Below are 12,179 nucleotides of genomic sequence, written 5' to 3'. Positions count from 1 at the left end.
CAGGAATCGTCCTTCTCCAGAAGAATCTCTGTTGGTGTACAACTGGAATAGACAACGCATTTCCTTTCTGTTCCAGCTACTCTGCACATCAGAAAAAGAAAGAGCTATTTTGTGTGTGTGTGTGTAAATACATATATATATATATATATATGTAGTCCTACGTAGCTATATCTATCTACATATAGCCACACAAAACAAATACAACTTGGTAATACTACAAAAATACTATCCAGTCTTTACTGCTTCACAAGTGCTTGCTCTGTGGTGACCAGAAGCTCTGACTATTTGATAGGAAAACATGAATAAAAAGTGGTCCTCCAGGAAAACTCCTTTTCAGCTCATTGCAAACATTCATGGCATTTGCTCAGTGTTTCAGGATGAAAAACTTGATAAATTACTGAACTGCATTCTCCCATCCATGAAAAAGGTCTCTAGTAAATGCAAGACAAAGGTTGACACCATCCAATATATAAAAAAGGCTCTGTGACCTGTGCAAATTATTCTGTGACTTTAAAAGATGTTGCCACAAAAAACATTAACTTTTTAATTTAGATTACTTTTGTTATACTTATGTACTGAATTACAGAAATTATGCATCTGTGAAGTGGAGGATAGACTGATACAAAACCTTGTCAATCCATACAAGTAATCACTCTGCAAGGTAACAAGCATTAAGATAACATATATTGCACTTCAGGATCATATTGAAGCATACTGCAAGCAGTGGCATTAACAAACCCCCACATAAATAGTCAACATAGCCAGATTCTTAAGGCTTAAGTAAAGGGTCTAATTCTGATACCCCTTCCTCTCTTATATTTTCAATGCTACTGAGACCTACAGAGTTACTTACAGTAAGATGCTAATTATTTTTAGAAAGAATGGCAAAATTTGAGCCAAATACACACACAAAAAAAGAGAAGAAAGTATTATTCCCTTTCACTGTGTGAGTTTTGTACCATACAAGTAGTTAACTTGTCTCTGAAGGTCAACCGTCTTTAGATATTTAAAAAAAAAGGAAAGTTAAGTTGAAAACCAGGCACTTTCAATCACAGGCCACAGTTTCCACAAAACCATCTATAAGATATTTCCATGATTTAAAAACATTGCTGCAGCATCACACATATCGCAACATGAGGATACCCTCTAAAATAAGATGTGCGTCTTGATGGTTATTCCTGATAGAATGAATTGAGTAGCTCTATAAAAAAAATATGCATATCTCAAATTCTTTCCTAGCTATACCCTAATGTGTGGTATCCCTCATGGAATTTCAATAGACTAATCTAGCACAGACTTTAGAATAAGTAGCTTTGGAAAGCTGCAAACAACTATATAGAGAAAAGGTCAATACTCTGCAATATGTATGTTAATATACAAGCAGAACACAGTCAAGGACAAATTATCATTGGATCAGTTTGCAACCTACTTTTTTCTGGTGAGACATGTGCCTTAGCTTGTCCCCTCACAAGCCTGCATGTTGAACCATCTCCTGCACAGATTCCACAGTTGTCTTCCTTGGCATTGCTCCCAAGTTGTCGATCACAGCCTACTGCCTGCCAACATCAACACCACAGTCAGAAGGAGGGCAAAGCTGTAGTAGACATGCTCAGGTTTCTGGAATTTTATTTATTATGTTATCCTTTTGATTTTATGAGCTGGCCTCATTCTTTCAAAGCATATCTTGCTATTTAGGATTCTAAAAGCACAGTGTCATTTCCATTATTTTCATGATGAACCACAACAACTGATACATTCAGCTATTCAAGCAGAGGAAATACATGAATCAATTTCCCACTACTCATGTGAGTGAATACCATTGAGCATTATTCTTTCCAACACAAAGGAGAACTATGTTATTTACAACTTGTTTTTCACCACCTGTTTAATTACGTCTGAGAAGGGATTAATGTAACGAAATAACCCAAGTTAAATATTTAAAGGGCACTCAGCCTTCAGCTTCACAGACAAGCAGTTGTGGGGCAGTGCTCATAAACCAGTGTCTTGGCCATTCAAAATTTAACTGGCATCCATGTAGATCGCCTATTTGCCATTCACAATGTCAATCACATATACATTTACCAACCAGGTTTTAAAAGACTTGGACGATACAGTTCTCACCTTTTGTTTTTTCTTTCTGAATATGATACCCAGTCTATAAAACTTTCCAACAATTATTATAAAAACACTCAGACTTAAACACTGTCAAAAATTCCAAAAGCAAAGTTTTTTAAAAACTATCAGCTGAAAACTCTCCAAACTATAATGAAAATATTTTTCTGGGTTTTCCATTTTCTTCATATCAGTTACCCTACAAGAAGTATGGGAGTGACAACAGGAAGACAAAGAATAGACAAAACTGACTAAAAGCACTTCCTCACTGAAAGGGAGATAAATATTTGGTCTCACCTATCTTATCCTTCACCATTTCTTAAGACAAAATTTGTAGGGAATACCAAATGCTGAGCAGAGTGTTAAAAAGCTATCTGCAGCTTCAGGTTTTCTCAAGGCATTCTACACACCTCTTATATCCACACAACCCTGGAGAAGTCCAGCTAATTCGTCATGGACATATATATTTAACCAAACTCCAAACTGACAAGCGGCTGAGAAAGCACTCTAGAAATTTACAGCTAAAAGCAGTGCTAGAATTCTGAAATTGGCCAGCACACTCCTCTTCCTATATAAAAATGCTTGGAAGAGGCAGTCTTAGCTGCCAAAATCCACTGAATCTGTGCTATGCCAAAACTGACACATGATCCCCTTGGAGACGTGAGGATCGAGTCCACACGTAAGAGGCAGGGTTGGGTCTTCCAGTCCCTGGGTTAGCACACACACAAACACACACACACCCCGCACAAATCATGCGAATCCACTGCCAAACATGGAGAAATGTAATCCTGAATTTTCATGTGTCTATAGAGAAGACAACAAAGCCGCTCCAACTCCCACTTCTGCCCCTTTCCCTTATTTTCCCAATTCCCTCCATCCTGCATCCTCTCAAGAAGAGGCCATTATGGTTTATGGTACTTCAGTTAAGAGACATGCTGCACTGAACAGCATCTCCTTATTAAAGGGTTCAGATTTACCATAGAAATCTATATTAATAGGAGGCAATTGTTTTATTCCAGCAACCAAAGGAGACTTACATACCATGTAGCCCAAAGAATTCATTTTAGAAAGAAATATGCAGCTCAAATGAAATGATTTAATGTTGAGTGTTAATAAAAAAATCAGATGTAAAAATGAAAAATTGACATGTGTGTCAAATCAGACCATCTCAGAACACGTGCTTATTTACTGCATAGAAGCTATGCAGGAACACTGTACTGTAATTTACAACCGGATTAAAGATTAAAATGTTTTCACTTGAAGACGTTTTTTAACCTTAGCTCTAGGTTCATCACAAACATCCAAAAAATAACAAAAAGATTGTAAAAAAAATACTCTAAACAAGCTTGTCTTCCCATTTTATCACCAATTAACACTGAGAAATGAACGAAAACAGCACCATTTCAGACACAGAATTTTACTGGGCCACTGTGGGAATCAGAAAGCAGTTAAAATTCAAGAGATATAATAATACAGTGCTCAACACACTGGCCTTAAACTTGACAATGCTCTTTCCATTTCCAGCTCCACATCAGACTTTCTTCTTGACCTTTGAAAACTTCCCATGCTTTTCAATTCCACTGTGTGAAAGGGATAAAACGTCAATTCTTCATCTCACAGGGATGCTGTAAGATTACATCTCCTAAAGAGTCTGAAATATTCAGCTGGTGCAACACTGGGGACCATACCAGTAGCTGAGAGTGTCTGTATTTCTCTCGGGTACAGTTTTAAAGTATTCATTGGTCTCCACTGCTTCTGCCCTTATTCACATAAAGACACTACTAGCACATGGCAGCAAATTGTTAGAACTACTCAAAGTGTAATCTATCCTCACAAACACACTTCCATTTCATAGTGTAATTTCATTTTCTAAATATTAACAATCTGTTTATTCACTCAACAATTAATTCTCAAAGGAAAATCTAAGCTCTACATTGTGATACTCTGTGTGAGAAATTGCTATTTTTATTAGTTTAAACCATTGTGTATTTGTAGGCTACAGATCCTGCAAGCTTTTGGGGACAGGAGGGTACTGAGCAAGCAGAGTACTTGCAAGACCAGCCCATTAAAGCCCAACATAGAATGCATTGGGTTGGAAAGGACCTTTAAAGATCGTCCGGTCCAATCCCCCTGCAATAAGCAGGGACAATGTTACCAGATCAGGTTGCTCAGAGCCCCATCAAGCCTGACCTTGAATATCTCCAGGGTTGGGGCCTCCGCTACTGCTCTGGCTAACCTGTTCCAGTGATCTACCACCCTCCTATTGAAGAACATTTTCCCTAATACTCAACCTAAACCTACCCTTTCCTAGTTTAAAACCATGACCCCTCATCCTATTGCTACATGACCTTATAAACAGTTCTTCCCCAGCTTTCTTATAGGCACCTTTCAGGTACTGGAAGGTTGCTATAAGGTCTCCTTGGAGCCTTCTTTTCTCCAGGCTGAACAACCCCAACTTTCTCAGCCTGTCACCAAAGGAGAGGTGCTCCAGCTCTTCGATCATCTTTGTGTCCTCCTCTGGACACACTCCAGCACTTCAATGTCTTTTTTTGTGCTGGGGACTCCAAAGCTGGATGCAGTACTCCAGGTGAGGTCTCACCAGAGCAGAGCAGAGGGGCAGAATCACCTCCCTCCATCTGCTGGCCACACTTCTTGTGATGCAGCCCAGGATGCGGTTGGTCTTCTGGGCTGCAGACGCACACTGGTGGCTCATGTCCAGCTTATCTACTAGTACCCCCAAGTCCTTTTCCTCAGGGCTGCTTTCCAGCACATCATCTCCTAATGACAATAATAAACATAAATACTGAGCTATTACACACAGTCAGTAGAAAAAGAAACTCTCATTGCATATAGCAAAAACTATATAACTGTGCAAACAAAGCACTATTGCGTGCAACATGGAATGGAAGAAAAAGAGATAATCAGCACAGCAGCATAGTTTAGAGGACTGTTTGATATAGTATTATCGCTTATTTTTTAATAATACACAAATGCCACAGAAATAAAAGAGGAGTGCTAGCTGCAAGAGACTTGAATGTGGGAAAAACTTTATGGCTTCCCTGCCAGCAAAGGTGCTATGCCCAGCTAAAGGCGCTATGCCCGGCTAGAGGCATTCACGCTCTGTGGGCTTCCTTCTGAGATTGTTTAGATCAACTGTTACACATATAAGTATCAAGCAATGATATCCTGGAACACAACTTAGAAAATAACTCAGTATCACAGTTTAGGCCTGAAATGAGCACAGAATTTTAGATTTTGTTTAACATGAAGCACCCAAAAATTCTGCAGATTTTAGTGTGACAAGCCTCAAATTTAGAGCTAATTCAACAAGTGTTGCTACCCTGGGATCTTAATAAGTGAACACTAGAGTGAGGTGTGTTTCAAACCTGAGTGACTAGAGTTGGCCTTTTTTATCTGTTTGCAAACCTTGATAGGAAGCAGTATTTTCCAGATAAGCTGGACATCCATGGATCTCACCACCATAACAGGAAGCTGCAAGGTACAGCTTTGGAAATACAAAAATCGATACCAGTATTGTAATGACTAGGTTGTAAGTGAGCTCTTCAGACAGCTGGAAGAATATTGACCAATATGTGACAAAATGAGCAATAAGTGGAAGTTTAATATAAAAAGGTTACTGAGAAAATGGGTACATTGTGCAGTTCATAGATTGGCTGTGATGGGGTATTTATGAATTTGGACATAGCGGGTTTATTTTCAGAAACAGGTGTCTGATCCATTACTATTTTAGGATATAACTTTTATTTGTTATTTGGCTGTTCTTCTAAAGAAAAAAAAGAAATAGGAAAAACATTAATAGTGTTTTGTCACAAGCAGCTAGGATAGAAAACATCCGATTAAGCAGTGAACAGAAATGCTCATCTGCTTCAACAAACTTCTAAAAATAAATGCTGGTACATCAGTGCTATTGTGAAAGACAATACTGAAGGGTGTCAAATATTTTGTAGCATGCTTAGAATAGTTCATGAAAGTTCAGAAAGGCAAAGGAAGAGCAAAAGCTCAGAGTATAGCATATCCTAATACAGATTAAAGGAAAATGAAATTGCTGCTGATGTGTTAGAGGTGAGTATGGAATGTTACAAATATTTCTGCAAATATGAATCAAAAAAATCACTCAGAAGCTCCCACAGCTGTTTCTTTAGCTCTGATTCACTCACTGATTCACTGATTCAGCTGAGGAATAAGACTCAAACAAAGAAATTAATATAGCATGTTCATTTCAATTTGTGAAGCTCAAAGTATAATCTGTTAAATTAAAAAAAAATCTTCCTTTCTTAAGGAGATGTTTATAATTAACTATTATGAGAAAATGGACAGGACTGCAAGGTGACAGATTTCTAACTAAGATTCCAATAAGCCCAAAAAAAAGTACTGTAGTGAAAAATCCAGTAAATCTCAACTCCCTTTTAGAGTCCTCTCCTCATAAACATCAATACAAACATGGACTAGAATTGTCAATGTAGAGCTCAATGCAGGATCAGGTTTTGAAATTTCACCTTTTGCTTGTTAAAACATAGCTTTAAACCTCCTTAACTTTGTTATTCCCTCACCTGACCACTCACCTCCAGCTGCAGGCACCCTCAAAATAGACACACCACCATTTATTTGTAGAACACATTCCATGGAGGCGAGTTGTCAATTATAAAAATGTTATCTATTATAAAATAATGCTGCTGGGATTCTAACAACTCAAGATTATGTGTGTGTGTATATATATATATATATATACAATTCAAACAGAAGAACCTGAAAATGTATCTATGCTCTTCAAGGGAAGAATGCTTAAGGGAAACATGAGTACAACCAGACATCTGTGCATAACAAGCACCATTTCAGCGTTAAATGTCATTATTACTATCAAAAGCAAAAAATTCTGAACAGCAATATATATAATTACACACAATATTTCTCTTTAGAAAGGCCCTCCTCCCTTCTATGGTCCTCTGGAGCCAAAGATTCAGGTACAGCCAGAAAAAACAAACATACTGAGTTCTCCTAATAGGAGGGGCCACAGAAGAATAAATCACTGCTGTTTTTATTTGCGACAGATACATAAATTCCATGGAACATTAATACTGACGTTGCACTGGTGCCATTCTTTACCTACATACAGTGCCTTAGACTAAGCTCTTTAGCTGACCATTTAAATATTCAGCAATGTCTATGTGAAATACAATATAATTTTCTACTTTGGCTAATAAATTTTTGATTAATATAGACTAATTTATCAGCAATTCCAATAAACCAATAAGTTATGTTTTTCAGGGTTCTATGTTTACTTGAGGGGCTGCCAGCTCAGTGTCAGGGAGTGATGCCCTTGACTAATGTGATTTGGTTTAATAAAATAAAAATAGAAAATCAATTCAATAACATAGCAATATAACATAATTATCATCCTTCTGAAGTTGCTGGACAAACCCCAGAACGCTTGGGAAAATCCAGATGAAGGCTACTCTGAGTACTTACACACTTGTGTGCTTTCATTGGCCTGGCTATTTCAAAGGACGCACAACCACGTGTACTCATTAACTAGACTCCGAGTGGGATTTTAACTCAAATGTACAGATAGCATTTAGTGAAATTCAACCAAAGGAGAAAATCCAATAAATAATCTAAGGGCAAGTGCCCAATGTGCTTAAAATGTAAAAGAAATACTAGATTTCTGCTGAGCAAGGAACTGCACTGCAGAATGCACAAATGGAGATGATAATTATACTTCTTCACACAAATGTGATAGTTGTCATACAGGGGATTCTCTTCCTCAAGGGCTGAACAGTCTGTAATTATCCCTGTACATGTTGCCCAGTAGTTTTTGTTTTAAAATTGGCTAGCAACAGATCTGTTACAGCGATATCTCAGTAAACAAATCCTGCATTGGTTGGACCAGTCTGTTGAAGGGTGGGAAAGACTTTGTAGACTAAATGCAATTGGGTTTTCACTGCCTATGAGATTTGTCAAGACATGAAAAATATAGAATGAAAGTAGATTACACCAAACATCCACTGTGATGGGGCTGCCCCGCCACCAGGACAGTAGTACTTGGATTGTTATAACCAGACTATTTATTTCTGCCATACAACAGATCAGAACTAAGATAAAAATGGAATAAAAAACATCTACATACTTTTAAAGGTTATCAGCATCGCACAAAATACAAAATAAACTTAGAATTATTTCTGGCAAAAATATCTTCTCCAAGCTTGTGACTTGACTAAGAAACGACACATGTTTTATTTCAACATTTACTAGTAAAGGAAGAGGATAGTGGAAAATCCTTACATGCTCAGATACACAAATCTGTATTGCAGTTTATTAGAATCACTCTCAACAGGGAAAATTAAAATCCTTAGGGTTTTGGTCAGAGAAAAACGATTTCTATTTCTACAAAGACAGACACAACACAAAATCCAAAACTCAGAAGTTAAGGCTGTAGTCTGCTGTGCAAACACATGTGCTATCACAGCTCACAGATCTCACTGCTTCAATGTCAGCTATTTGCTGCTTTTTCTCCTGCTCTACTTGTCTTAGCACAGAATCACAGTACGGGCAGATGTTAGGAATGTCTGCATCCACGCAACAAATAATTAATTTTAAATATGGCTTTGGGAATTTATGGTAATAAAAACATAAGTAATAAAACCTGTCATGTGAAAATCCTGCTCTGTCTTAGTCAATATTTTCCATGTATCCTTGCCCTGCTGTAAAACCTTCCTGTCATTCAAAGCCCATCTACTCTTTTCCTTTGCATACTTCGCAGTCTCCATTCACATCCTTTGCTTTGTGTTTCAGCTTGCACTTTATTTTGACACAGATAAAATATGTCCCTGGAGAGAATATAAAGAAAAAACTGCCACTGCCTCTTTCCCATGCTTATCATCTACAAATAATTGATTCTGACAAGCAACAGGAGAGATACTAGAATATCCCTCCAATTAAGAAAGACACCTTTTTTAAAGAATTACTTTTAAAAGTAGTGTGGAATATTAGCTTTCAAGCACCACTTTCAAACTCTTCCTTATTGTTGTTGAAGATTTAACTTGGTGTGAGACATTATTTTGTCCTCACATGGTCCCATCTCATAACTCTTCAGAGGTGTCTAAGCTCAGCCTAACAAAGGCCTGAGAGTGGCACAGGCTCTCACATCCCTGCAATGGAGATGGTGCAGGTCAGCAGCAGCCCAGACAAGCTGACCAACAGAATACAGCCCCTTCAGGGATCTTGAGCAGGTACTTTGATTAACAGCCAATGTCCCAGCCCATCGCTTCACAGCAAATGACGCAGCAATCCCAGATGCCAACCTGAACGGCTTTTAGTGGTGGTGGAGTAAGAAAATTTCCTCTGTGTAAGAATTTTCAGTTGTTTATAGATGAGAAACGGAGTAAAGGCAAAGTGCGTCAAAGCACAAGTGTCAGAACCAAGGCATAAAATAAGTCAGAATGATGGGCACGAGGAGACACACCATGATGTCCAAACTCCCCAGCTATTCATACAGAGGAAAAGAACGTAAAGCAATAAAAAAGCCCAGGAGATAAAAAATACAGTGCATAAAGTTCATGGCATACTAAAGGGCTCCTAAAAAGACTTTCCATGTATTTCTGCAAACATTTTATATCTGAAGGCAAGAGGCTAAAGAGTGTTCTGCAGTTCTGTAAAGCCACTTCCATCAAATAAAACAAAGTGTTTCCAAACCCTTTAACTCTTACTACAGGATCTGTCACATGCTAGAGCAGCTAAAAGATTATGGGACCACCCAGCAGAGGAGTGAGTACCCTTTCCCACACAGTGTCCATTTAAAAAAATACATATACACACATTCAGAAGATAGAAAACAAACTCCCATTGGGCTTCTTGTTTGTGAGAATGCTTTCAAAAAAGAAATCAATATATGGAATCAGATTACTTCACTGCTTTTCTGGCTGGGTCTCTCCAAGTCTGCCTTGCTATATGACAGCACTGGAAGATTTGAAGGTCAGTAAGTTACTAGTTCAAGATGACACCTAAATCCTGAGTTTTTCTACTATCGCTGCTCACATGCTTTAGGACCTTGCTAGGCTGGGAAATAAAATTACATTTGTACAAAGCTCACTAAAACAAACCAAAACTTGGCAGAGAGAATCAGTTAGGAAAGAAGTAATATAGATAAGAAACTGGAGATCAGAAAAAAATCCACCACTTATCTGACAAGAAAGGATAAACTTAGACAGCAAGAAATCCCTGTGGGGAGTATTTCTCCATAGGAAACAGTAGGAGGGAGAGTAAGACAAGATCTGAAGAGAGACAAGAGCTTCTAGCAGCGGCCAGCTGTGAAACAAAACCAAGTGATTCCAAAAGACCTTTTCAGTGTCTGAGAGTATCCTACAATTACCTGTGGTAAAAGCACACCTCTGAGTTGCCAAAAATGTCATTGCAAAGGAACCACTATGCCGAAGCGGACTGTGACATTACAAGTGGCGCAAGTGCAGCCCTTGGAGTGCGGCTAAGTGGTTGGCTGGCTCACAGTGCCAACAGTGGCCATCGGGCAAGGAAACCAACCCTATGGAGAGCGACACTGACAGGTTCTGTACAATGTGGTAACCCATGCTCAGCACAGCCCCATCCTCCAGTGGGAGCGCCGGAGAGCCACCAACATTTCCCAGCTGAATTGCAGCTGGAGCTCCCCGCTGTCCTCAGTTTTATGACATATGCCACATGTATCCATAGCCATACGAAGACTTTCACATGTAGCTCCAAGAGCCAGAAAGTTTTGTTGGATCCACATGAGTAACTCCTGTAGTCTCTCTGGATAAGGTCCAGCCTGCCAACACTGCCTGGAGTAATATGTAGACAGAGTACAAGTCTCTACACAGCGATTCCTTCATGCTCCAAAATATACTTTACTCCGTGCATTAGCTAATTACTGGTACCCAGGAAAGAATGCCAGGTTCAGTATAAAGGCTGACTTAACACAGAGCTACCTTGAAATCAATTCCTCCCATGAATAAGATACTTGAGGTTTGAAGGCTAAAAAGGAGAAAAAGGAGATGTGGACTGTTTTTTCTTCTTTTTAAATATTTTTTAAAAACTGTAAATGTTCATATAGGGGAAAAAAAGGGGGTTTTAACAGTTACTCAAGAATTAACTACTCTGACTAACATGTATGAGAAACACAGCTTTATGTCTGCAGTAACACTGGATGGAAAGGAAACACTGCTTTCTAAGTAACTGAACGCCAAACCTCCTGTGTATCTTGGGCAGTGCTTTAACACATTTACAGACAAAAGATGTATCCACAGGACCCCAAAGGGGAAGTACACAAAACCCCCTATATTAGCAGTTTGAGAAAGCAACTCTCAGCATAAAAGCAGTCAAGATTCAGAATAAATTAATAACCTGCTATGACTAAGTTTTAAGTACAAGCAAAGCTCATAAAAAAAAAAAAGAAGTGCAGTAGTCTTCCAAAAGCTTACAGAAACTGTTTTGAATGAAAACTGACAGATGTTTACATCAAGCATAAGAGTGCTTTAGTGGCAAGTGAGAGAGATACACCTACTTGCCATATCATGACACGTGACAGAAAAGCACCAGCACGGCAGAAGCTGATGGCGCTCCACTTGACATATGGGATGTGTTCTGATGTCAGCTAAATTTATGCCATATGCTACAAAGCATAGTGCAGTGTCTGCCTTTTTCAGAACACAAACAACTCGCTGACACTAAATGGAAAGTTCACCACAGGATTTACATCATCTTTGACCTAATTGTGACAGCCTAGGACAAAACTACTCAGGCTGCTCCTTAGGACTCCAGATTTTTTGGGTGATGTGTGTATTTATTGCCCAAACGCATCACTCTATATTAGGAAAATCATCACTGTAACCATTCCAGGTACTGACACATCTAACACCCCATTCTGCATTCTGGTAGAAAAAAGCAGGTCTGCATGAATTGAAAATGAAAAACAAGGCGAGGTAGGGCCCCAAAGAAGGCGGAGTAACTGGGTAAATGTTGCCCACACATGTGCCTGACATGCAGATGTTTTTAAATGCCTCCACCCACACCCAGATGGG

At 38.7% G+C, this 12,179-nt stretch overlaps 1 protein-coding gene across 1 annotated transcript in view; it reads right to left on the bottom strand.

The window, feature by feature from the left end:
- The window catches only part of ADAMTSL3 (ADAMTS-like 3), a gene marked incomplete at both ends in the record, with an annotated part of 86,245 nt that overhangs the window by 69,913 nt on the left and 4,153 nt on the right, over positions 1-12,179 (bottom strand). The window contains one exon of the mRNA XM_010179581.1: positions 1,430-1,556. Within this exon, the coding sequence (XP_010177883.1) occupies positions 1,430-1,556 (127 nt within the window). The remainder of the gene's footprint in view (positions 1-1,429; positions 1,557-12,179) is intronic.

The sequence above is a fragment of the Mesitornis unicolor genome, unplaced genomic scaffold (assembly GCF_000695765.1).
Source record: "Mesitornis unicolor isolate BGI_N332 unplaced genomic scaffold, ASM69576v1 scaffold20252, whole genome shotgun sequence".
NCBI lineage: Eukaryota > Metazoa > Chordata > Aves > Mesitornithiformes > Mesitornithidae > Mesitornis > Mesitornis unicolor.
This window is presented reverse-complemented; position numbering and strand designations above follow the sequence as displayed.